Below are 26,885 nucleotides of genomic sequence, written 5' to 3' on the forward strand. Positions count from 1 at the left end.
CCCAGCGGGGCAGCATTGGTGTCCAGTCGGGCAGCAGGGGCGTCCAGCCGGGCCGCTGCCGCCAGGGCCTGCCTGAGCTCCAACCGCGCGCTGGGCTCACACGTGTCTCTGTACGTTTGCGCCGCCTCCAGTGATGTCCTGAGTCATTTTCCTGGCCTCGGGCATCTGGCCTGTTGCTCAGGTGGGCGTTTGGCTGGTCCACCTTGCCTGCCTGCTTGGACTCAGGAAGGCGAGGTGAAGTTTGGAGCCTGGATGGCCAGAGGGTGTCCTCCCTGTGGCCCCTCTCCAGTGGTGGGTGGACCGGCCTTGCTCCTGGAATGTTCTTCTCCATTTAAACAAGGAGAGGTGCTTAAAATCCAGTAACTTGCCTGGGCATGTGGGGTGTGCGTCTGGATGATGATGAATCTATTTTTAAAGCAATTCTCTGCAGTCAGAATGTGCAAATAGATGGTGCTAAGTCTTTGTTTTGGAACATGGAGATTAAAAGGCTTTAATTTTTTGTTAAACACAATGTTTTGTTAAAGTGTAAAGTATAAGTTTATGCCTCAGGTAGAAAGTTATCATGAGGATGTTCACAGCACGGGTTATGTCCCCGATCTGATAGCCACCCAAAGGGTTGGTCTATGGTGCATGCTCTCAGGCTGACCAGCCCGACCCCAGTGACCGTCCCTCTTGTTGGACAACATGGGGACCCACGGTGTCCAGAAGCTTGGGTGATGAAGATGCTCTGGGGCCTGTGGTTCCCCAAGACCCCTCCTCACTGTGCCCGCCCCGCTCAGATGTGGCCACGTCTCTGCTCCACAACCTCTGCTTCTTGACTGGACCCAACAAGCGCTCTCGGGAGCTGGTGCGTGAGCTGGGCTGCAGACGTGGGGAGGGCAGTGTGTGGTCTGCACTAGGGACGGCTCCTGGGGGCAGGGGTCAGTAGGCTTTTCCAGTGAAGGACCCGATGGTGTTTCCTGCTGTGTGGCCTCTGCGGCCGGGACTCTGTCCAGCTCTTGCGGGCATCATGTGTGCTATCAAAAGTACTCGCCGGGAAAGCGTGCCTTCATTCAGCACATTGTGCAGCAAGATGTGGAGGAGATGGCCCCCACTCCAGTGCTCTTGCCTGGAAAATCCCGGGGACAGGGGAGCCTGCTGGGCTGCGGTCCATGGGGTCGCTAAGAGTTGGACACGACTGAGCGACTTCCCTTTCACTTTCACTTTCATGCATTGGAGAAGAAAATGGCAGCCCACTCCAGTGTTCTTGCCTGGAGAATCCCAGGGACGGGGGAGCCTGGTGGGCTGCCGTCTATGGGGTCGCACAGACTCGGACACGGCTGAAGCGACTCAGCAGCAGCAGCGAGATGAGTCGCCAGAGGAAGTATTTACCATGAGATCTCTCTTATATGTGTGATCAAAAAAAATAAATAAAACCGAAGCCACACTCAGAGAACAGGCTGGTGCAAGAGGCAGGGTGGGGGTGGAGCGACAGGTGGGGAACTTGTTTTTTTCTATGTAATTTAAATAAATAGAATTAAAAACAGAGCTGATAGATCCTCTCAAAGGTCCAAACGGGACTGCCGAAAGAAGGATGAAGACACATTGTAACCTTGAAAATGTGGCCAGTGGTCAGTGTCTTCCCAGAAGTGAATGAGGACAGCGTGCTGGTGAGTCCCTGCTTTTGCGAGCAGACGCCTCAGACCCTGCCAGGCGGTGACCCCACTCCTGCCGAGGCCACCCCCTTCTCTCCTTCACCTGCCCCTCCTTTGGTGTCTTAGAAGCCTCCGTCAGATCGGCTGCTGTAAGAGGCTTGGAGCCCCTGCTGACGCTCGCTGTCTGAGCAGGACCTGCGGCCGCGGGCGTGTCCTCCCCGTGTCTGGGGAGCGGCGGGTCGGTGGTCACGGTCTGTGCTTGGTTTCCGTCAAAGTATCTTTGGAGCCATGTTACCATCTTTACAGAAGTATCCAGTCCCTCAGGATCGATCCAGTGGTCAAAACCTTTACAAAGGGCCTGTTCCCATCTTACTGTGAGGATATTTGTGCATTACTCGTTTCTGTTAGGAATTTAAGCAAGATTGCTTCATCTCATGTAACTACATTCTCACAGAGTGAATCTGTAAGCTTCCACTAGCAGACTGGGAAAAAAAAAAAGAACAAGCAGATTATTGTGGCAAAACGCACACTTGTGGCGTGGCTGATTCTTCAGAGGACGTAGACGGCGGCTCCGCCAAGCCACTTCCTGGAAGGCCTTCCCGGGAGGACGTCGGGGGCTGGCCTGCCCTTGACCTCAGAGCGCGAGCAGCCCCGACTGTCCTCAGGCCAGCAGCTCCCATCGGGCAGGCTGGTGCTCAGGCTCGCTGGTGCAGCCAAGTCGCTGCAGTCGTGTCCAACTCTGTGCAACCCCACAGACGGCAGCCCAGCAGGCCCCCCGTCCCTGGGATTCTCCAGGCGAGAACACTGGAGTGGGCTGCCATTTCCTTCTCCAATGCATGAAAGCTTAGTAGCATCCAACTAGGCATTTGTGCCATTTTCTTTGTAATATTGTGAGTTAAAATGCAAAGAAATTTAGTGCAGTAAAGATGGGTGTGAGCGATTATACAGGAGAGTCTGTCTTCTGAGGGACTTAGTTATTAAGTGTCTCAGCCGTATGACTGTTTTGACACTTGCAGGTCACGTTCCGCTGAACCCCGCCGCATTCAGTAATGACAGCTTGCAGTATCTGCAGTGAGGAGTGTGTCCTGCTTTATGGTCAGAGTCAAAAGTAAAGGCCTCGCCACTGAAATCCCAGGCACACTGAGAACATTTAGACATGTGGGGCACATTCTGTTTCCACTGACTGTTTGCGCTTTCCCATGAGCCCATATTTTCTTTCTATCTTTTTCCAGACTGAAATCCTCGTTCAGACTGTTCGCCTGACAGTCAGTTGCTCTTTGCAAACTTGTAGCTCTCTGGAGAGCATGTGGAAGCTGGCGTAGACCCCTTGATAGAAGCAACAGTGTCTCTTGGTGCTAATGAGAGTCGTCACTTACTTTTGGAGTCAGATAAATCCCCACTTATAGTATATAAAGACTTGTCCTGATAACTTCAGCAACAGTGTCTGAGTGACTGACAGCTGAATCTGGTAACAATCGATGGTGATTCATTAATTTTGTTGTGATTGTCTCAATGCCTGTTATGACTTTTAAATGGATGTACCCCTCTCTTTTTCTTAAGATTTTCCTCACAATTGGGTTTCATTTTAAAATGCAGTTAAAGGAAGTAGATGTCTGTTTTAAGTAACACTGGAACGCTTTTTGTGTGTCAAATCCGAGTTATTCAAATATTATTCCATTTTGTTGAGTCTTTTGATCTTTGGGGCTCATTATAGCAGTCTATTTTTACAGAAATAGAAATCATTCAACAGCATAAGAGTCCTACCTTTTTTCCCTTCAAAAAAGTGCATCTTAAGTAGGTCATCATTGACAGATCCTGCTTTTGCTGCCTTTGATGGCTGTGGAGTCACGGGGGTGGATGGTGGGGAGAATCTGATACCGAGCGGCAGTTACAAGGTCAGTGTTGCTGATTAAAGTCTGACTCAGATTTTAAAGCGGATGGTTAGAGTACTATATCTGACGTTTTCCTCGGATCATGGAAACATACAAGCCCTTCCTCTCTCCACCATGGGCACCTTCCTCCCTGTGGAAGGACGGGTGTGTGTTTAGATCTCCTGTGTCCGTGTGTAGAGAGCTGGCCGGACTCTGCCTGCCCACTGCTGAGCCCTGTCGGGCTGTCCTAGGTGGGGGCTCTGGATGGATGGGGGAGGGTGTCAGTCATGGGGAGCTGAGGTCAGGGGCCCTGGCTTCAGCCCAGAGCTGCCTACGGGCCCCATGCAACCCTGAACCCACGGTCACCCCCTTCCTGCCTTTCGCCTCCAGCCCCCAGGAAGGCTGATTTTCTCTTCCTCCTGTTTCCAGCTGGGTCGTCCTCAAAGCTCCCTGCCCTGAGAGTCTCCCAGGGAGTTTCCAGACCCCTCTCCCCCTGCCTGTGACGTGTGGGACCCCCCTCCCGGCAGTGGTCCCCGAAGCTCGGCCAGGATGCCCATTTGCAGACCTGCACCCTCTCCTGAGATACTGGCCTCAGCCTTTCTCCTCCTTCCTTCCTCCACGACGGCTCGGCCCCAGCCCTGCCAGCCCCAGCCTCTCCTGCGGCTCCTGTGTCCCCAGGCCTGGAGAAGTGCTGAGGCTCCGTGTGGAGTTTCTCTCCACCGTTGCCAGCCTCAGGGTGGATCCACTCATCCCACGAGTCTGTTGGTGCCAGGGAAACCTTGTGTCCTCAGAGACGGAGTTCCCTTCTTTGTGTAACAAATTAAAATAATTTGGATCTTTCCTCTGAAATTGGCATCACACCTGATGGCAGGATCAGTTCACAAGAAGTGACGAGCCCTCATTTCTGAGGAGGTGTGACTCATGACAGCGTGGGCCTCTCGCCCCTCGACTCTGCTGCTGCTGATGCCTCGGAGGTGGACAGAGCTCGGCCTCGGAGGTGGACAGAGCTCGGCCTCGGAGGTGGACAGAGCTAGACCCTCCAAGGTAGACAGAGCCCGGCCTCCTTGGTGGACAGAGCTCGGCCCTCTGGGGTGGACAGAGCCCAGCCTCTGAGGTGGACAGAGCCGGGCCCTCCAGGGTGGACAGAGCTCGGCCGCCCACAAACATGATGGTCTCTGAGTTTGCTCCGTGTTCATTTTCTTTTTCCTTCAGCTTTCAGTCAACGAGGCGGATGGATTTTCAGCTGATGCCGATGTTCATTTGAACTCAGAGGCTTACGGAAAGCAGGTTGGCGCGCGTGGTCAGGAGCGCGGGAGGTATGGTGAGCTGCCCAGTGGGCCCGCAGCGCCGCCTCCCCCGGCCCCCGGCGCTCCGCCCGGGGCCCTGTGCATCACCCTCAGCGGGTGCTTGGACGGAGAGCGTTCAGCCAGAGCGCGCATGCCGGTTTCTCCCGCGTCGTTTTGTTTTCTGTGCCTTGTTAGGAAAGCCTTCCTGAGCCAAGAATATGTTTATTAAATTTTTGAATTCTCCACACCTGGAATGGAGTAAGGGTCCAGTTGCCAGTTTCCTCTTGGAGTTCATTGTCCCGATGGTGTTCACTTTTGCTCCTCACCATCAGCGGCGCCCGCCAGCACCCGAGGGACTCTTGCTGGGCTCTCCTGTGGTCTTGTGGTCATTTTTTTCAAACCCTGTATCATTGTCCCCCACAATTTCGATTATTATAAATGGACAGTGCCATATTCCTTCAATTATAAGATGCAGTGAATATCAACATACCTGCTATTCTGTGTACCGCTATGAAGAGTAAGGCTGTCAGCGAAGTGTTGAAAGAACCTCCTTTGTGATGCACTCCCTGACTTCATAGATGCCAAATTACAAACAGAAATCCACGTGAGAACCAGGGCAAACCTCCCACCACTTCATTTCTAGCAGCGCTTCAACCCCTCCTGGCCTTGTTTTCCCTTCCATCGGGGTCTTTCTGTCAAGGTCTAGACTGATTCACATTCTGGCTGGAATACAGTGGCTGTGTGGACCAGTTTGGGGACAGTTTCCCACCCGCAGGCATTTCTGTATTAAATTAGTATTTCTTTAGTATTTTTCAATGAAGGATTAAATTTCTCGTTTTAAGTACTCATGCTGTTTTGCATATTCTTGAATATCTAATGATTTGGGGGGAGAAATATTCTCAGGTTTTTTTCTCCTGGTTCTGTTGTATGAAGGCGTGAGTCATACTGATAGCTTTCACTTTTATCCATCCATATTTCTAGGCGTTCATAGTTTCCAGATGTCTGTACGCTTCTTTGGTCTATTTATGGACATGATTTATCATCTGTGAATTTTGTCAATGTTGTAAATTGTTTATGCCTTTAAGAGTATTTTTCCCTACCTCAAGGTGGGCAAAGATAAACTGAGAAATTTGAATCCCAGCAGGGAATTGAGAATTCCAGCATCTCACCTTCTAGAGTGACATTTACCAGAGAGGTTGTAACCAGCCTGTCTGTTATAGACTCACAAAATTAGTGAGCATCTCTCTCAGCCTCCAGGAGGAAGTTTTCCATATTCAACACAGAATCACCCACGCTCTGAGGCTTCTTTAGAGGTTTCCCGGAAGGTCGGGGAAGGCACCTTTTATTAGAAGGCTTCGCTGCGAGTGACGTTTCTCAGGTGTCTTTCGAGGCTTGTTCATGATTCTGCAAGAGTCTCTGTGCTCTGAGCTGTGGTGTGGGGGCTCCCAGGAGCCCCGTCCCCCCGCCCCGGGTGGTCCTGCCCCACCTCCATCCCCGGCCGGGCTGTGTGTCCACGGCCTTGGGCAGGAGTGACGATGCTCAGTTAGAAAAAGCGGCTCCAGTTTGGGGCAGGCTCTTCCTCTCTCGTCAGCCTTTTGGAGGACGCCTGCTGTGAGCGGCCAGGGGGAGGCGGCCCGAGCCCAGCCCAGGGTCCGCTGCTGGCAGCGTGGGAGCAGCTGGGGGCCGACCTGCCACCCGAGCCCCCTCCCACTCGACTGCTGTCCCTGTGACTGACTGCGGCCGCAGGAGGCCCACAGAGAAGCTCCAGGCAGGCCCCTCCAGATCCCAGGAGCCCTGAGGTTTGGGGGGTCTCACTAGGCCCTGGTGGGTGACTGTTACACGGAGTATAACACTGACATTCAGGTGAAAAGCTACATTCCCTTCCTTGTTCACTGCTCAAGACATATTTTCATTTTTATATTTTTCTGCATCTGGTTTGGCAATATTTTCTTTAGGATGTTTGCGTTTATGTTCAAGAAGGTGATAGAGAAGTTAATTTATTTTGTTATAACCTCCTTGCTAGGTTTTTGTGTCCAGCTTGGCTTGGGTTTATACAAGTTAAATGGTGTTCCTTTTGAGTTTTTCTCAAAGACTTTGTGAATTTTTTTTCTTGAAATATGTGGAGTTCACTGATGAAGCTGTATAGCCCTAGAGTTTACTTTGTAAAAGAATTTTAATAGTGGATTCAGCTTTTAAAACAAATGCAATTTTTGCGTAAAAACGGTGATGAGCGAGAGTAACCAGGTGGGTGTGGCTGAACCAATAAAACTTTATTCACAAAAACAGGCCCTTGGCTACCCTGAGATTAGATTGATTTTCAACAGCTTTTTAAAAATAAAAATGCATTGAAAGATGTAAATATTCTTTGGAACACCATTTCAAAGAGCTGTAACTTCATTATCTATTCAAAATGGATTCTTATTTCCACTGTGATTTTTTTTTTAATTTTTATGGTTTCTTATTCATTTATTTATTTAATTGGAGGCTAATTACTTTACAATATTGTGGTGGTTTTTGCCATCCATTGACATGAATCAGCCACGGGTGTAGGTGTGTCCCCCATCCTGAACCCTGCTCCCACCTCCCTCCCCATCCCATCCCTCAGGGTCATCCCAGAGCGCCGGCCTTGAGGGCCCTGTTTCATTTGTCAAACCTGGACTGGCGCCCTGTTTCACATATGGTGATACACATGTTTCAATACCATTCTCCCAAATCATCCCACCCTCGCCCTCTCCCACAGAGTCCAAAGGTCTGTTCTTTCCATCTGTGTCTCTTTTGCTGTTTTGCATACAGGGTCCTCGTTACCATCTTTCTAAATTCCATATTTATGTGTTAGTATACAGTGTTGCTAATATACTGTCTTGGTGTTTTTCTTTGTGACTTACTTCACTCTGTATAATCGGCTCCAGTTTCATCCACCTCATTAGAACCGATTCAAATGCATTCTTTTTAACAGCCGAGTAATACTCCATTGTGTATATGCACCCCAGCTTCCTTACCCATTCGTGTGCTGATGGACGTCTAGGTTGCTTCCGTGTGCTGGCTATTGTAAACAGTGCTGCCGTGAGCGCTGGTGTGCACGAGTCTCTTTCAGTTCTGGTTTCCTCGGTGTGAGTGCCTTGGTGTGTTTCTCCCATTCCGAAAGCGGTCTTTGCACCTTGCTTATAGTGTCCTTAGTTGTGCAAAAGCTTTTAAGTTTAATTAGGTCCCATTTGTTTATTTTTGCTTTTATTTCCGTTACTCTGGGAGGTGGGTCATAGAGGATCTTGCTGTGATTTATGTCAGAGAGTGTGATTCTTACACCTTTGGTCTGTGGTGATTTAGACGTTTATTAATCAATTTTGTTGAGAAGGAGGTTTGGTGTTCTCTTTCGCTGCTCACTTTCCGCTGGAGAGAACGTGAGGACACAGTCCTTCGAAGTGAATCACAATCAGTGAATCTGACCCTGTGAAAAAATTTCACATTGGAGTATTTTTTAAAAATTTTATTTAGTTGCTAAGTCATGTCTGACTCATTTGCGACCCCATGAACTGTGGCCCACCAGTCTCCTCTGTCCATGGGACTTTCCAGGCGTGAATGCTAGAGTGGGTTGCTGTTTCCTTCTCCAGGGCGCCTTCCTGACCCAGGGATGGAGCCCATGTCTCCCGCACGTGCAGGCAGAGTCTTTGCCGCTGAGCCCCCTGGGCAGCCCCAAGTTGGAGAGTAGTTGGCTCACAGTGTTGTATGTGATTTAGGTAAACAGCAAAGTGATTCAGTTTCCCCGTCTAGGTTGCTGCAAGACACTAGGTTATAGCTCCCCGAACACTGGGTCTCCGTTGGTTATCTGCTGTATCTATAGTAACGTTAGTGACATATAGTGTTGTTTTGATCCTGCTGCTGCTGCTGCTAAGTCGCTTCAGTCGTGTCCGACTCTGTGCGACCCCATAGGCGGCAGCCCACCAGGCTCCCCCATCCCTGGGATTAGACATGTATTAACTATTCTGTTTTTACCTGCAGTGAAGGTCTTTTAGCAGGAATCTCAATCCCACTAAGTTATAATAAGAGGCAATCACACCGCGTCACCGTTTCTTTGTTCTTAGTGTGCAGTCCCTTCAGCAGGAAAAGCTCTGTATTGACGACGGATCGGTGTCCACCAGCCCGCCCTCGGGCCCCGTGTGCCCCGCTGTTTCTGCTCCAGCCTCGCCCCCGCCGGCACTCAACCCCGCCCCCAGGCCCGGCCGGCGCTCACCCCCCGTGCCCGGCTGGGGCTCTGCAGGCCCTGGGACTGTCCTCTGGTCCTGAGCGGTGGACCAGACCCCAACGGCCTCGCCGAGCATCCTACCTGCCTTCTCCCCTCGCCCAGGTGTGGGGCCGTGTCCGAGGCCGTGCAGGCCAGAGCTCTGCAGGCACCGGGGGGATGGGGTGGCCATTCCAGTGGTCTCCCGTGACCCGTGCCGCCCACTGACCAGGCCCCGCTCAGCCTGGGGCACGTCCGTGACTCCACACGGAGGAGCCAACTTCTCTAGTTTATCCAGGGTGACTTTCTGACTCATCCATTCTTCACTTGCTAGCAACATGTTTTATGCAAATCCTATAAAAACTGATTCAGAAGAAATATTTTAAAAATCCCACGATTTTGTTGAACTGCGGTGCTGGAGGAGACTCCCGAGAGTTCCCTGGGCTGCAAGGAGATCCAACCAGTCCATCCTAAAGGAGATCAGTCCTGAATATTCACTGGAAGGACTGATGCTGAAGCTGAAACTCCAATGCTTTGGCCACCTATGTGAAGAACTGACTCCTTGGAAAAGACCCTGATACTGGGAAAGATTGAGGGCAGGAGGAGAAGGGGACGACAGAGGATGAGATGGTTAGATGGCATCACCGACTCAATGGACATGAGTTTGGGTAAACTCCGGGTGTTGGTGATGGACAGGGAGGCCTGGTGTGCTGCAGTCCATGGGGTCGCAAAGAGTCGGACACAAGTGAGCGACTGAACTGAACTGAATCCAACCCTTGTTGGATGTGTAGGTGTGTGGTGAACACACATTTTGTCAGGGTCCCTGCTCTCTGTCCTCACACCTCCCACCTCTACTCTGTTTCAGACTAAAACTGGGATCGCCTTGTTGCACGATGAAGTGTCTGGCCACACCTATGACGTCCGCCTGAAGCTGACGAAAGAGGTACTGACAATTCAGAAACAGGATGTCGTCTGTGTTAGCGGCAGCCGTCCCAGTACAAACATAAGTGTCTCCGCGCCTGCAGCCCCAGGGCTTGTCTAGACCCGGTCACCCCGATACGCGGGAGGAGCTCCCCAGACGGAAGCTCCCGGGGCCCTGCAGGACGTGACCTGATGGTCCTCAGCCCTGTCCAGATGCCCACGTTGCTGCAAAGCAAAGTATCTTTTCAAGGTCATGTTTGCTCTCTCGATGGCTGTCTTAATTTCTTTATTAATATATTTTCCTTGAGGAGCTTTATATTAAAAACATCCCCAGACAGCACACCATGAGACTGAGCGCATTCTCATGGGAAACTAGAAGGCCATGGTGAGCAAGGTCGTCTCCTTCCTGAAGGATTAAGAGCCCCAGGGTTTCTGCCCGGAACCACAGGCAGCGAAAGGTACAGCAGGTGCTCGTCAGCGTCCACCTGCTCCTTGCCTCCGCGGATGCACAGAGTTTTCACATAAAGCCTGGTCCTTCTCGGCTTCAGTTATAAGTGAAATGTTCTTAAAGGTAAGAAGCATGTATCCGATGTTTTAGAATATTGCATAAAGATTAGGGAACAATGGTTTTGCAAGTTTTATCTCCAAATTTAACTTGAGACCACTGCAAATGATGTATTAAATATATGGCACGTTATATTTGCAGTTTCCTGTTCTCCTCCCAGTGGGCTTAAGTGGCTATGGATACATTCTGGGAGAATTCTGGAAGTACCCCAAGGCTCTGCCATTCCCAGGTGGGCTGGCTCTACTGGGGGCGCTGGAGACCCCTTCTTTGTGGGGTTTCTGAGTCCTTGTAACCTTCACCGCAGAGATGACGTGGGCAGGACGCTTCCACCCGGTCTGTCCACAGACCTGTGGTCAGTGTGCCATCATCAGCGCGGGCGCCTTGATGTCAACTGATGGCACCATGACCTTGCCTCCGTGTCCTCACACGCACGTCTCCCCCTGGATGGCATCCTCCTCCTTCTGTCCTGGAGCCCAAGGCTGCCCCCGACCCGGGTCCCGCCCCCGTTCTGGCCGCCGGCCTCGGTTGAGGGCATCCCCTGCGCATCCAGGGTGGTGGAGCCTCACAATGAGGGTGGGCGACAGGACGCTGCCCCTGGATCCTCAGGCCCGGGTTCTGCATCCCGTCCTCTCCGGGACACCCCCTGCCCCACCCCGCAGGTCCTGCAGACCCGCCTCCTCCAGCGCTTAGAAGAGTCCCTCGGAGCCAAGAGTGCCCCTCAGCAACAGGCTGGGCAGCCTCCTGCTCACCTGCATAAGGTCCATCCCTTTGCTGATTACCTTCCACGTGTTCTCAGGACCGTGGGTGGTAGGTGGAGAGGGGTCCAGAGGAGGCAGCCAAGGTGATTCTGTGGCCTCTTAAATGTGTCGCCTTTCTTAATGGTGAATTTGTAATCAATAGAAAGTTTCAGATAAATTATAGTAAAAACAGGTAATGTTTCTACACTATATTGTCCAGTTCAGTTCAGTCACTCAGTCGTGTCCAACTCTTTGCAACCCCATGAACTACAGCACGCCAGGCCTCCCTGTCCATCACGAAATCCCAGAGTTTATTCAAACTCATGCCCATTGAGTTGGTGATGCCATCCAACCATCTCATCCTCTGTCGTCCCCTTCTCCTCCTGCCTTCAATCTTTCCCAGCATCAGGGACTTTTCACATGAGTCAGCTCTTCGCATCAGGTGGCCAAAGTATTGGAGTTTCAGCTTCAGCATCAGTCCTTCTAATGAACATTCAGGACTGATTTCCTTTAGGATGGATTGGTTGGATCTCCTTGCAGTCCAAGAAACTCTCAAGAGTCTTCTCCAACACCACAGTTCAAAAGCATCAGCTCTTCAGCAGTCAGCTTTCTTTATAGTCCAACTCTCACATCCATACGTGACTACTGGGAAAACCATAGCCTTGACTAGACGGACCTTTGACGGCAAAGTAATGTCTCTGCTTTTTAATATGCTGCCTAGTTGGTCATAACTTTTGTTTCCACTGTTTCCCCATCTATTTGTCATGAAGTGATGGGACCGGATGCCGTGATCTTTGTTTTCTGAATGTTGAGTTTTAAACCAGTTTTTTCACTCCCCTCTTTCTCTTTCATCAAGAAGCTCTTTAGTTCCTCTTCACTTTCTGCCATAAGGGTGGTGTCATCTGCATATCTGAGATTACTGATATTTCTCCAGACAGTCTTGATTCCAGCTTGTGCTTCATCCAGCCCAGCGTTTCTCATGATATGCTCTGCATATAAGTTAAACAAGCAGGGTGACAATATACAGCCTTGACGTACTCCTTTTCCTATTTGGAACCAGTCTGTTGTTCCATGTCTGGTTCTAACTGTTGCTTCTTGACCTGCATACAGATTTCTATGTATTGTCCAAGGAAAATAAATTATACTTTTTAGAATTCAGTGTCAGATTCTCTGCCCAAGGTTACCTTCTTGATGAAAATTATTGGATCCTTTGTAAGAAAAATGGGTGTATGTTCATAAATTTATGTTTGCAGTCGCAAGTGATGTATTGGTGCCCAAAGCTTGATGTTAAAATTGCCTGCTGTATATCAGAGGGTGGTTCCCAGGGTTATATTCTCAGCCTCCTGGCTCCATCTTTAATGATCTCTGCTGCTTCCAGAGGAAGCCTCATTTGTAGGAAAGGAGTGAAATATTCTTGAATAGACGTGTGTATCTGGGCTAGGTAATTGTGAGGGGGACTCAGAGGACATTTTTGAACGAAGAAGAACATGTTCAGCTCCTGAGATCAGAATGCCTTTTCTACACCAGACTCAGAATCCCGCTGGATTCAATCCCACTGATTGGAGAAACAGTTGAAACCCGTATTCTTCAGTTGATTATAAAAATAAAACTAACCTTGACCCGAGAATTTATCATGAGTTTGGGGGATGAAAAAGACGACTTCCAACAACAGTCATGGTATTTCTGCAGATCATACGGCGCCTCTGGGGGGTAAGAACACAGTGATTCCCTTAGGTTCCTATTGCTGAGTGTTTCAGTGTTAACCTCCAACAGAAAACCGGATGGAGAGCATTCATTTTCCGTCATCTAAAATTACTCTGAGCTGCGGGAGAGGGAGGTGTAATAATTATTCCCCAGCTGATCAGCAGAAGAAATGAGTGTGAATTTCACGTCTCACTGAACCTTGAGCCCCTGTGTGGGTCCCAGGAGATGAAAAATGCATCATTGGATTCAACACACATTCACTGCGTCTCACCACCCATGACTGATGCTCAAGCTCCAATACTTCGGTCACTTGATGGGCAGAACCAACTCATAGGAAAAGACACTGATGCTGGGAAAGACTGAGGGCAGGAGGAGAAAGGGGTGACAGGGGATGAGATGGTTGGATGGTCTCACCGACTCAACGGACATGCACTTGAGTAAACTCTGGGAGATGGTGAAGGACAGGGAGGCCTGGCGTGCTGCGGTCCCTGAGGCTATAAAGAGTCAGACACGACTGAGCAACTGAACACCGCCACCACCATGTAATGTCAAGCAGAGGTCGGCTTGTCGCTGGGGCTGCAAGGCCTTCAGAGTCTAAGGGCAGACACCCCGCTCCTGCGGGGATGAGTCACGCTGGTGCTCTGAATTCCAAGGTCAGCTTTCTTAACAGAAATAGTGCTGCCGACTGATCCTTACATCTCGAGCTCTGTTGTCACCGGGAGGCTCACGCTTGCTTCACGACCAGCAGGCTCTGTGCCCCAGCACTTGCTCGCAAGCTGAGACTGGAGGGAACCTGGTTCTCCCAGAACCTGGCCCAGTTTGCACTGAGCTTTACACCTGGGGTTGCACTTATACCCTTTATTGTCTGTTTGAGAAGACAGGATTAAGGAGCAGAGTCATATTAGTGATCATGAAACTGCTGGGAAAATAATCACTGTATCAGTTCTGGGTGGATGTTCTTATCAGGAAAGAGGGAGAGAAAGCTGGGTTCACCCTTTTATAAAACCCATAGATTCTCAAGTCTGCTGAGTCAACATTAGAGTCTAGAATTGGCAACTTTATATTTCATTTGTATTCCTGTCTCTTCCCATCAACACAGAACTCTGAATAGTTAAAATCTCTGGGTTTTCTGTCCTTTATCGAGCCCACAGAAATGGTATGGACCTAACAGAAGCAGAAGATATTAAGAAGAGGTGGCAAGAATACAAACAAAAGAACTGTACAAAAAAGATCTTCACGACCCAGATAATCACGATGGTGTGATCACTCACCTAGAGCCAGACACCCTGGAATGTGAAGTCAAATGGGCCTTAGAAAGCATCACTACGAACAAAGCTAGTGGAGGTGATGGCATTCCAGTGGAGCTGTTTCAAATCCTGAAAGATGATGCTGTGAAAGTGCTGCACTCAATATGCCAGCACATTTGGAAAACTCAGCAGTGGCCACAGGACTGGAAAAGGTCAGTTTTCATTCCAATCCCAAAGAAAGGCAATGCCAAAGAATGCTCAAACTACTGCACAATTGCACGCATCTCACACGCTAGTAAAGTAATGCTCAAAATTCTCCAAGCCAGGTTTCAGCAATACGTGAACCGTGAACTCCCTGATGTTCAAGCTGGTTTTAGAAAAGGCAGAGGAACCAGAGATCAAATTGCCAACATCCGCTGGATCATGGAAAAAGCAAGAGAGTTCCAGAAAAACATCTATTTCTGCTTCATTGACTATGCCAAAGCCTTTGACTGTGTGGATCACAAGAAACTGTGGAAAATTTTGAAAGCGGTGGAAAATTCTGAAATAGATGGAAATACCAGACCACCTGACCTGCCTCTTGAGAAACCTGTATGCAGGTCAGGAAGCAGCAGTTAGAACTGGACATGGAACAACAGACTGGTTCCAAATAGGAAAAGGAGGACGTCAAGGCTGTATATTGTCACCCTGCTTATTTAACTTATATGCAGAGTACATCATGAGAAACGCTGGACTGGAAGAAACACAAGCTGGAATCAAGATGGCCTGGAGAAATATCAATACCCTCAGATATGCAGGTGATAGTACCCTTATGGCAGAAAGTGAAGAGGAGCTAAAAAGCCTCTTGATGAAAGTAAAAGAGGAGAGCGAAAAAGCTCAACATTCAGCAAACTAAGATCATGGCATTTGGTCCCCTCACTTCATGGGAAATAGATGGGGAAACAGTGTCAGACTTTATTTTTTGGGGCTCCAAAATCACTGCAGATGGTGACTGCAACCATGAAATTAAAAGGTGCTTACTCCTTGGAAGGAAAGTTATAACCAACCTAGACAATATATTAAAAAGTAGAGATATTACTTTGCGAACAAAGGTCCATCTAGTCAAGGCTATGGTTTTTCCTGTGGTCATGTATGGATGTGAGAGTTGGACTGTGAAGAAAGCTGAGCACCAAAGAATTGATGCTTTTGAACTGTGGTGTTGGGAGAAGACTCTTGAGAGTCCCTTGGACTGCAAGGAGATCCAAGTCCATCCTAAAGGAGATCAGTCCTGGGTGTTCGTTGGAAGGACTGATGCTAAAGCTGAAACTCCAATAGTTTGGCCACCTCATGTGAAGAGTTGACTCAGAAAAGACCCGGATGCTGGGAGGGTTTGGGGGCAGGAGGAGAAGGGGACGACAGAGGATGAGATGGCTGGATGGCATCACCAACTCAATGGATGTGAGTTTGAGTGCACTCCTGGAGTTGGTGGACAGGGAGGCCTGGCTTGCTGCGATTCATGGGGTTGCAAAGAGTCGGACATGACTGAGTGAACTGGCTGACTGACCTGAGTTCTCTAATCATCTGCTAGAGAGAGAATGTGCTTTGCCGTATGAAGAAGCTGGCTCGCTATGTCTCAGACTCTCTGTTCAGCTTCGCTTTTGTTTTGTGTCTGTGCGTCTGGCACATCCCATTTTCCTGGATTGTGAGGCCACCTTTGTGGCTTGCATGAAAAGTAGTGACAGAAGGAAGGATTTAAAAGATCTCTGTGTTGTGTCTGGCACTTTAAGTCACAGCGCATTTATGGCTGAAAGGTATTTTAGAGAATCCCATACCCTCAGTTTGGGAAATTAAGAAATAGCGGAAGTTGTTGGTCTGAGCTCACAGGGGTAATTACAGGGTTGAGGCAACACAGAGCTGCTCCTCTCTGCCTGAGGGTCTGGGTGCTGCCTGTAACTTCTCAAGGTCACACCCGGAGCATCGAGAGGAGGGAAGGGCAGGCGGCACTAGACCCTGGCAAAGCTCGGGACAGGTCACAGTGTGAGCCCAGCCTGGCCCAGTCCTTGGACTAGTTTTTGCTGCCCAGCTTAAGCTGGGCAACGCGGAGAGAGCGGACCTCAGGAGGAGGCCCGGGGCTGATCCAGGGGAAATGACTGACCGTAGTCCGTCCACCCAGAGGGAGGAGGTCCCAAGTCACACGGGGAGAGTGTGACCTTGAAGACAGTCCCCCCCCCCGCAGAAAGAATTCTTGCCTGGCTGGCATTGGCTTCTGAAGGAAGAGGGACAAAGCCAGGCAAATGTCCCTGAGGACACTAATCCAGACCGCCCCTCACCTGGGTCTTGTGCTGTGGTTTACTTTGTGGCCTGAAAATCCTCCCGCTGAAAATGCAGTTAGATGGTGCCAGGTTCAGGGGGCCCTGGTGCACGCAGACGGAAGGTGCAGGCCTTCCGGAGGAACATGCGCGCTCTCCACCGGGACCTGAGAGGATCCCCACTCCAGGTTCTCGCAGACTGTGGGGATAAAGCCAGGGAAGAAAGCCACACGAGCAGCGGTGCAGAGGTGGGTCTGCAGAGTTGTCGAGCTGTGAGAGCCAAGTGCCCCACGTGAGAGGCGTGTGTTCATTGCGTCTGAAGACTAAACAGAAGGCTCTAACAGTCTGACGAAGGAGAGACTGTATAAAGTGATCCAGGCTTTGTGAAACCAGCGAAAGAGAACAAAGAAAAAATAAATGAAATTGGAATCTCAGTGTACCAGTTAAATAACATTTGGAAACGAAAAGTCAGAGCTGCAAGGTAGATCTGAAGAAATCTCAGGAATGAAAACCAAGAGCTGGAGAAGACAGGTGAGGGGTTCGGGGCCCTGGCACAGCAGGGGAGCTGGCGGATGACGTGCTGGAGACGCAGAGGGCAGATGGGACATGGGAGCCAGGACCCGACGCCGGCGAGCCCTGGGTTGGTGGAGGACGGGGGTCTGGGACCCCCGAAGGCCCTGGAGGGATGCCTGCTCTCCCGGTCCGTCCCCGGCTCCCCTGGTCCCTCAGGAGGGCCCTCAGCTGGCTCCTGGGGCGTCTGCTCCTGTCTCTCTTCTGGGGCCACGTGTGCCCTGCGTGTGCTTGGCCTTCTTCACAGGCTTTGTCTGGCTCGTATCACAGATCCACAGAGTGATCGGAGAAATTAGAATCGGGCCCAGAACCTTTCTCTCTATGTTCTGGGCACTTCGTACACTGGTCCGAGCCAACCTCAAGGCTTTGATTGACTGGCTCACTTTGGGTCGGGAGAAACCCTGCTTGTGGCCATCGCTAGCTAGCCCTGTACACGTGCTGTGGAGGAGGCAGTCCTGTTTGAAGTCTGCATGTCTTGGAAGGGCCACCGCCCTTTTCCTTGGGTGGGTCATTTCCAGAAGAAGTTTCCACTGGCAAGGACTGGTGGCGGGGGGGGGGCCCTGCATGTAAATGGATCCAGAAGACACGGAAGGGGCCCTGGAGAGCAGGGGTCGGTCCTGAGCGGGGACCAGGGCGCTGTCTCTGGGTGGAGGTGAGAGCTGAAGGTTTAACCAGGGAGGCCAGTCTCACGCTCTCTGAGGAGGGCAGGCAGCATTTTCGCAACAAGTGGAGGATGGATTGCCAGCGAGTTCCCAGGAATGTCCCAGTGCCGGGACGTCGGGACTCTGACTCTTGTGGAATTCGCCCTGGTCCTGGCCCTCGGCACCTGCATTCACTCATTAAATGTGTGTGGACTCAATCCGTAGTCTTCTCTTCAACAAGGACAGTTTGGCTTTGAGAGCATGAAAACCTCGGAATACTGAATGTGTGTGTGTGCTCAGTCGTGTCTGACTCTGTTGCGACCCCATGGACTGCAGCCCGCCAGCCTCCTCTGTCCACGGGATTCTCCAGGCAAGACTCCTGGAGTGGGTTGCCGTTTCCTCCTCCAGGAGATCTTCCCGACTCGGATTGAGCCCGCATCTCCTGCATTGCAGGCAGATTGTTTGCCGCTGAGCCATCTGGGAATCCCACGAAGAGTGAATGGAAGGGCCAAATTAATTATAAAAGCTTACACTGTGGTTTAGTTTAAGGATAGAATAAATAATCGTTTATATGTGTTTGTGTGAGTGTGCACACAAGCCATTTGATAAGGAAATAAGACACAAAAATGTGTCTTTCAGTGAAACTTTACGTAACTAAAATCATAATAGCAAAGCATTTTGCATAGTCTACTAAACATTTTATAATTTTTTCCTTTAATTATGTAGTTTTCCAACATATGAAAAGTTGAAAAGTAGCAAGCAGAACCCTATGCAAGTATCCTCCGTCTTGGCCGTATGCCAGCATGTTTGCTGTGAATCTCTCCAGTTTTTACGGAAATTGTCAAAGCAGTGCACACCTTTTATTATTCCCGTTGCTACTTTTGGAGGTGAACACGCTTCCTGCACCACTTGATCAATCCTTGGCCAGCCCTGTTCACTGACAAATAGTCAGTGTAGGCCGAACACACACCTTACATATTTGAACACTTGAGAGGGGGCGTGACCAACGGCAGGGTTAGTCTTGGCTTCTCGTCAGCACCGGCGGCTTTAAACTGGGTCAGGACGTGAAACGGTCGATCGTTCGCAAGTTGGCGTCGATTACTTGGCGGCTGATTTAAGAATGGTGAGCTGTGCAGAGCAGCACGGTGCGCAGGCAGCCTCTTCGGGGGTCAGTGGGGAAGGCAGGCTTTAGAAGCGGGGAGCTGAGCACGTGCTCTGTAGCCTCCCCGTCTGCTGCCTGGGGACGGGGCCTCCATCCCTGAGCCAGAACGGGGTGAGATGGCCGACTTTGCAGGGCCTCGGGCGGACCTTAAACCAGCACAGCGCGGCTGTTTCTTACCAGGCTGCCCGTTTCCCTCTGGCACTGAGGAGTGCCGGCTTGAAATGGTGCTGTTGCTGTGGGGATTAGGCTGCTCCCCTTTGGAGATATAAACAGCTACTGAAGCTTTTTTCAATTTTTAAATTGAAGGATAATTGCTGTACAGAATTATGTTGGTTTCTGCCAAACATCAGCACAAATCGCCCATAGGAATACGTATGTCCCCATATGTCTGAAGTTTTAATAAAGAAGCTAATGTACACGTTTTCATTCGCTTTCTGATTGTCCATTTTAACCTAAACCAGGTTTGTTTTCTAAATTTTTTAAAGCACAGAACTGTTACGCTTCACAGACAACCTGTGGGCGGCCTGGGCCTGAGCATAAAGGTATGACTGCGTTGCTTCTCCCCGACGCTTCCCCGTGGAGGCCCCCGCTCCGTCTTCACTGTGCTCCTATGCCTGTCTTCCAGGGTGGCGTGGAACACGGCGTCCCTGTGGTCATATCGAAGATATTCAGAGACCTCGAAGGTAAAAGCAGCCGCGTGGCCGTGTGTGCGTGGCTGCAGCTTGGAGCATAGTGCACTGTTTTCAGTGGGAAGACAGCCGCTGTGTGTGTCGCCTGGCCGTCCGCCTGCCGTCTTATTTCACAGCTGTCTGCGCTCTCATCCCCGATCCCGCCAGCCCTTAAGAGAGATACTGACCCACAGTGTGGCATCACGTTGGCCCCAGGAGACACGGACATGGCAGTGATTTCTCAGGAAAGACAGATCCCTCTGGGGTGTGCAGTAGACTGAGGGTCAATGTGATGAGGTTCCAGTGTAAAACCGTGTCACAGCCACGGGGCCAGGCAGGGAGGCTGCTGGCTGTGGTGCTGAAATGGTGGTGACGGTTTTGGGAAGAGCTGCCTCTCCTGGGAGGTCAGAGTGTGTAGGGCTGAGGGAGGGGGCAAGTGAGTACTGGGCAGGTGGCTTTCCATCAGGGTGCATGTTTTTCTGATAAGCTCTTTGGTGGCACTTTCAAATCCAGCTCTTACCACCTCCTCTGCTCCCTGGGGCCGCCCATCTGCCTGTTCCATCAGGGCAGGTCCAGGGGGTGACCCTGCCTGACCCAGGCAGAGGGACACCCGACCCTGAACGTGAGGCCCGCATTGTCGAGGGCCAGCCTGAGTGCTGAAGGGGATGAGGTCGAGGGCCTGGGTGTTGAGGTCCTGGATGAGATCCCTGGACTCCTGGGCTGGGGGAACAAGTCACGCTTTCCCCCCAGGATGCTCAGACCTGGCCCACATCTGGCAGGGGCCTGCTGGCATAGCCTGGTGGCCTCGGGCCTCATGCTGCCAGAGGTCCATGGTCATGTTTTCCTGCAGGGACTGTTCGTGGTGAGGTAAAGCCCCCACTGTGGCTTTGACCTCAGTCGTGTGGAAAAGAGGTTTTAACAACACGTGTGTTCTGCATGAAGACTCTTTTGTACCAAAAGGACACTCAGGATGCAGCTTGACTGCAGTTTCCCCTTTTTCCAGCAGAGTCACAAAGCCCGCTTTCCAACAGTCACAAAGCCCGCTTTCCGACAGTCACAAAGCCCGCCCTTAAAGCCTGCAGCAGGTGGATTGCACTTTGTGGGCGTTAAGGGTCCTGAGCCCATGAAGCCGCCTGCCTTCCGCAGGGGGTGGTTTTCCTGGAGAGCCCCCAGCTGTTGTTAGGAGGGAAAAACAAGAGCCTGGACCTCCAATGCTGGTCTTCTTGGCAACACAAAAGGATTCCAGTCTTATCAGGAAATATGGCTTTAATTATGACCATGAAGACCCAGGTGTCTGAACCAAATGGCCGTTCTTTTTCAAGGTTTTCGAAGCACTTCAAAGAAGCATATACTTTTCTGTTGGACTGACACCCTTTTGTTGTGTGAGACAAGTGCTGCAATCATGCAAGTGAAGAGCTTGCAGGGGCCCAGTGGCCCCCGTGTGTAGATCGAGGGTCTGCGAGGAGGATGAACCAGGCCGTTGCTGGCCTCGGAGTGTATAATCGTTTCCGTGGGACCATAACCACCTGGCTGGCTGATTAATGATTGAGAGGATTGCTCAAATCTGCTTGTGAACATTCTTAGTTCTTTTTTGTAAGTAAATTTTTAAATTTGTGGGTATGAATATGTTTCAGAAAAGGATGAGAACAGGGCAATGAAAGGTTGTTGCTGAGCTGTGAAAGACACTGGGATTCTTGGCCTCTGGAGGAGAGGAATTCAATCCGGGGCCGGTGACAAGGCTTAATCGCTCAGAGCTTTTGTGTAATAAAGTTTTGTTAAAGTATAAAAGAGATAGAGAAAACTTCTGACATAGACATCAGAAGGGGGCAGAAAGAGTGCCCCCCTGCTAGTCTTCAGCTGGTGTTATATAGCTACTAGCAGGCTGCTAATTAGAAAAAAGAGATGTCTCAATACTCAGAGCCCTCACGACTTGAAGAAACAGAGAGTCTCGGGTAAATACACAGTTCATTAACATAGCTTACGACACACATTTCTGTAAGAAGAATGCATTGGTTAGCTCAAGGCCTGAGGAAAGTTCAGTTCAGGAGGGGCCGGGCGTCGCCGTGGCAGCACAGAATCTTAACCCTCCTTTTAAGTTTGAAGCGCGAAGGAAGGGACTGGCACGGGCAGCCTGTTTCCCCCTGCCATTTGAGAGAGAGAGAAACGTGTCGGCCACATGCGGCCTGTTTGCCCCGTTTGGAGACCCCTGGCCTTCCTGCCTGACCCCCTCTCAGGAATAAGCTTAAAATCAGAAAAAGATCGCTCAGCCCAGGAACAGCATCTCCCTTCCCTGCGGAGGTGTAAACAGGCCGAGGCGGCCTGCAGGGTGACAGAATCACCTCCTCCGCGTCTGCGGCCCCCTGGGTCCGGCCCCCTAGGCAGGGCTCACATGCGCAGACATGACTCCTGGAAAGAAGACTCCGCTCTCCAGCTCCAGGAAGTGTCGTGAGCATCTCAAACCCAGCAAGTCTCCCAACCAGGTCTTCCTCGCCTCCCGCACCTCTGGGCCCCGCATCCCGCCCGCCCGGGCCTCCTTTCCACCCCCACATCCTGCCCTGGCCAGGCTGGGGAGCAGCCCCGCCCCACCCCAGGGCGCCCCTTCCTCTGCTGCGACTGTCGCACCCACGCCCCCCTCTGCACTGCGGGTGCTCTATACCCTGCACTCCCAAGTCAAATGCTCAGTGAGCCGAGATCTTGGACCTGGGATGGTCTCACCGAGTTCACATGTTCAGGGTTTGGCTCAGGACACGTGCGTGCTGCAGGCAGGGGGCCCTTGGCCGAGCTGCAGGCAGGGGGCCCTTGGCCGAGCTGCCGCGTGTGTTGGTGTCAGGAGGGTCCTTCGTGCGCAGGAGCCCAGGCTCCGGAAAGTTGTCCACACGTGAGGCAGGTTCACGTGACGCCAATAACCTGGTAACCTGCACCCCAACCACCAGCCCACCGAGTTAGGGTGTTTCCTGGGGTGAGCCCCTCAGGGCAGGCCTGGGACCCTCCCACAGGGCTTCGCCTCACTTGGTCCCCTCCCTGAGGAGGCAGGTTCACGGTCACCCCAGAGGGGACCTGGAGCTGGAGGGCTTCTCTCCCGCTTCATGTGGGGACCTGAGGGGTCAGCATCCTGACGTCTACCTGGCGTTGCATCTAGGGATCAAGCGGCTGGAAACCGTTCGGTTCAGTTCAGTTCTATCACTCAGTTCTGTCCAGCTCTTTGTGACCCCATGAACCGCAGCACGCCAGGCCTCCCTGTCCATCACCGACTCCTGGCATTTACCCAAACTCACGTCCATTGAGTCGGTGATGCCATCCAACCATCTCATCTTCTGTCGTCCCCATCTCCTCTCACCTTCAATCTTTCAGTCTTTTCAAATGAGTCAGTTCTTTGCATCAGGTGGCCAAAGTATTGGAGTTTCAGAGGTCAGAGAAGAATATAAAACCATTAATTCAGTTATTTACCCACAGACCAACCCACCTGCTCTCGATGGCCGCCTTGTATGGATCAGATTCTTCTGGGCATTCTGGAAAGACACTGCCCGTATACACTTATGTCCAGTGGGAGGAAACTGGCCATCAGTGAACAGATCATAAATACGCGTTCAGACAGTGACCACCGCCCTGAAGAAAATTAAACGACGCTGGGGCGTGCCGAGCAGTGGACGGAGCATCTCTGTTGTTACAAGGTGGTCAGTGGAAATCTCTCCGTGGCTGATGCTTAAGCAAATATTTGAATCAAGTACAGTAAGGTGTGAGCAAGCCCTGCCGGGCGGCATCCCAGACTCAGAAAGGATGCAAGATGAAGGGTCGATGGGCCTGTTTGCTCAGAAGCGGGGAGCCAGTGGGGGAGGGCAGCTGGAGAGGAGAGGAGGGATGGGAGGCTGGGGCAGGTCCTCAGCATCTCGTCCTGGAGAGGGACCTGTGTCTTGTTTACAAGTAAGGGGGTGTCGGGGCCAAGAGGGGTCGTTTTGGGGTGGTCCAATGCAGGGTCAGAAGATGCAGGGTCAGAAGGTCTGTTTTACATTAAAAACCGCCCGGGTTGCTGTCCAGAGAATGTTCCAGAACTGGGCAAAGTTGGGGCACCAGCCTTGGCGCTGGGGGAAAGGCGCAGGGAGGCCACGTGCCCAGCTGTGGCTTCGCTGTCCTTGCCACGGGGTCAGGGTGGGGCTGCATCAAAGGTCCCCTCAGTGAGGACGGGGGCTTCCCACGTTGGCCGGGCGTCGGCCCTGGTTATGTGGTTGGCACAGGTGCTTAGACACTTTGTCGCCGCCCTTTGCCTTCTGGAGGCACGGCCTCGAGATCTGTCAAACGGAGCTCGGGGCGCTGCGGGGCCTCCTGGGGGTGAGGCCCGAGGCCTCGTGTGCTGTTTCCTCCAGCACGTCCACCTGTGTTTGGCGCCTCACTCCTGTGAAATGCTGCTGCCAGGCAAGGCTGGTGACGAGCGTCCAGCTGCACCCGTGAGACTTCTTTAATCAATGGATCTGGCTGATCCAGTGGGAAGCTTTCCCTTCCCCTCGGTCCTTGCCTCTCCTCTGGTCCTGTCTCCATCTACACAGCAGCTCCTGCCTCGGCGTTCCTTCTGAGGCCGCTTGCCCCTCGTCCCCCAAGGAGTCCACATACGTACGCGCCCCAGGCTTCAGGAAGCGGGCGACCTCTTCAGGGAATGCCGCTGTTCACAGCCCATCGCAATGGTGTCTGTGCTCAAACTTTCTCATAAAGTGAAGAGAATGTTTTTAAAAGCATATCATTGACCTTCCAGGGCTTCCCTGGTGGCTCAGGCTGTGAAGCAGCTGCCTGCAGTGCGGGAGACCCGGGTTCGATCCCTGGGTCGGGAGGATCCCCTGGAGAAGGAAATGGCAGCCCACTCCAGTACTCTTGCCTGGAGAATCCCACGGATGGAGGAGCCTGGTGGGCTACAGTTCACGGGGTTGCAGAGAGTCAGACACGACTGAGCGGCTTCGCTTCATCCACCTTCCAGCCCTTTGGTCCGCAGCTTCTCTGACGGTGGTTCAGCCCCCTTTGCAGCTCCTTGGGAGGGGAACACATCGCCTTGGTGACGACCCCCAGGGCCTGGGCGGGTCCCTGTTCAGGACCCAGGACAGAGCCAGTGCTCCCTGGACTGACTGCTTCACGAGCGGGACTGCGGAGAAGCCTCAAGAGCTGGACGGCAGTGTGCAGGTCGCCAGGCAGAGCCGTGTGGAGCCTGGTAGGACACTGGCAGGGGGCCAGGTGAGGGGTGCAGAGCCTGTGGGAGAGCTGCTACAATGCCAAGACTCAGCGCTTCTGCCCAGCTGCCTACCACCCTCCCCACCCTGTCCCCGGGGGCTTCTCCTCATGGGAGTCAGCGGTCAAGGAGCCCAGAGCTCTGGTCCTCCAGGCCTGCCGCCGAGTCCCTCCACCCCACCCCACGGCAGCCATCTGCTGCAAAAAGACAGTCACAGGCAGGGCATGGGCTTCCGTGTCCCCCCTCCCCCAGGTCAGCCACCGCAGCATTCCCACCTGCAGCCACAACAGCTGGGCTGGCTGCACGTCCTGCAGACTGTTTACTTAAAACTCTCCGTTGCGTGGATCCAAGCTGGCGTCCCTACTGAGTCTGCTGGCTGGGGGGGCTCCAAGCATCCTGCGTGTCCTCCAAGGATGGAACCTCAGCACGGCTCTTCAGACTGTGTCATCTTTATTTTCAAAGTTGGTGGAGTTTTCCCCCATTCTGAGCCAAGAGTGTGTGATACGAGGCTGGACGAGGGCTTCCCCGCCCCTCTCCCCCCAGCACCCCGAGTCTCGGCACCTCTGGGTCAGGGTCTCCGTCTCCCCACTTACCCTCCTCTTGCAGCACCACTCGCCCAGGGTGCTGATGAGCTCTGCTCTGAAGGGCAGGCTTCCTGGATGAGTTACCTTAACCCTGGACTACCGGAGGCAAAGCTCGTCTGGGTCGCCTTAGATGCACGCGCTGGCGCTCTTGTCTGCCCACAATGTGTGAACGTCAGGTGGTCTGAAACAGCGAGTAGGCTTAGGTCATTCTTCACCAAGAGAAAGAGGTGACTGACGCGTCAGACCTCGTGGTAAATTCCAGAGCAGGATGCTGTGGTTCATAAACAGCAGACCCCGCCGGCGGTGGACCACACGGCGGAAGGATGCTCTGGGCACTCGGGTCTGTGAAGGGCAGTCTCTCCTTCTCCGACTCTGGGTCACGGGGCCACAGACTGGAGTGACCAGCACCAGCAATCCTGGGCTTTATAGTGAGGACCAAAGAGCTTTTACGACAAAGGAGCAAACGTATCACATCCATTTTTGCAGTAAGTGTAGAGGTATGGGTGACAGTTTCTGGTAGTTCATCCCTCTGATCTGAAGTGACGCTTGTGTGGCGGGAGGCTGCCTCCTGGGGGGACACCGGGTGTCTGCTTGTCTGCGGGGCCAGGATTGTTTGGGTTATTTCAGGCCGGCCCGCGTCCACACAAGGCGCACAGCACATCCTTGTAAACATGGGGGTGAGTCAGTGCTCCCCCAGACTCCCGCTTTTTAATCTGAGTATCCTGTACCATCTTTCCGTATAAAAAGCCCACCCCCGTGCTGTGGTGGAGGGTGAGCGTGTGTCGGGAAGCAGGGCCCCTCGGGAGTTGAGGGCGGGGCAGGGGCTCAGCCGGGGTCGGGTCAACCCGGGTCCTGTGACCACAGCGACCGTGACCCCTGCTGGGTGATAGTCGTGCCCACACGTGACTGGTCCTGGGCCTAAAGGACTCCGTGCTTGTGAAGGACAATGAAGCGGGTATGAGACACCAGAGACAGGGGATTTCCATGTTATTAACCCAGATTCTTCATGCAGTTAACACTATGGCTTTTCAGGAAGCATTATCATTTTCTAACATTCCCCAGAAGTTTATGTGAATGAATGTTTAACATGTCTGAATCTTACTGATTAATTTGCAGAGAAAACAAATTATTTCTGTTATAACACAATTGTATTGCAAAGAATGATTAAATGTGCATAACCTCACATAACACTGGTGATAGCAATTAATTTGACTTGAAAAGGCAAGTATAACAGAAATATAGAATATCTCCTTGTAGCCAGTTTGCATGCTTGAGTATTTACGTGGATTAAAATATATATGGTCTATTTCCATTTTACATCCTGATGTAATGACAGGGTTACCACAGAAATAAGCTGGAGCCACTTTCAACTGAAACCCACTAACCTGTCTTAATCTGACCAAAAAGTTGATTTTATTTAGGACCATTAATTAAAATTTTAATTAAAATCCAACTACCACGATACTGTTTTATCATCCATTTTACCACTTTCCCTGGTGGCTCAGTCAGTAAAGAGTCCACCTGCAACGCAGAAGATGCGGGTTTGATCCCTGGGTCGGGAAGGTCCCCTGGAGGAGGGCAC

General features: G+C 51.8%; 1 protein-coding gene across 1 annotated transcript in view; it reads left to right on the forward strand.

Annotated features, from left to right (window-relative positions):
- SNTG2 (syntrophin gamma 2) overlaps positions 1-26,885 on the forward strand; it is a 105,477-nt gene that overhangs the window by 19,375 nt on the left and 59,217 nt on the right. Inside the window, 4 exon segments of the mRNA XM_069576445.1 lie at positions 8,871-9,024; positions 9,873-10,016; positions 19,328-19,384; positions 19,468-19,525. Of these exon segments, the coding sequence (XP_069432546.1) occupies positions 8,871-9,024; positions 9,873-10,016; positions 19,328-19,384; positions 19,468-19,525 (413 nt within the window).

This window comes from Ovis canadensis, chromosome 2, assembly GCF_042477335.2.
Source record: "Ovis canadensis isolate MfBH-ARS-UI-01 breed Bighorn chromosome 2, ARS-UI_OviCan_v2, whole genome shotgun sequence".
NCBI classification, from domain to species: domain Eukaryota; kingdom Metazoa; phylum Chordata; class Mammalia; order Artiodactyla; family Bovidae; genus Ovis; species Ovis canadensis.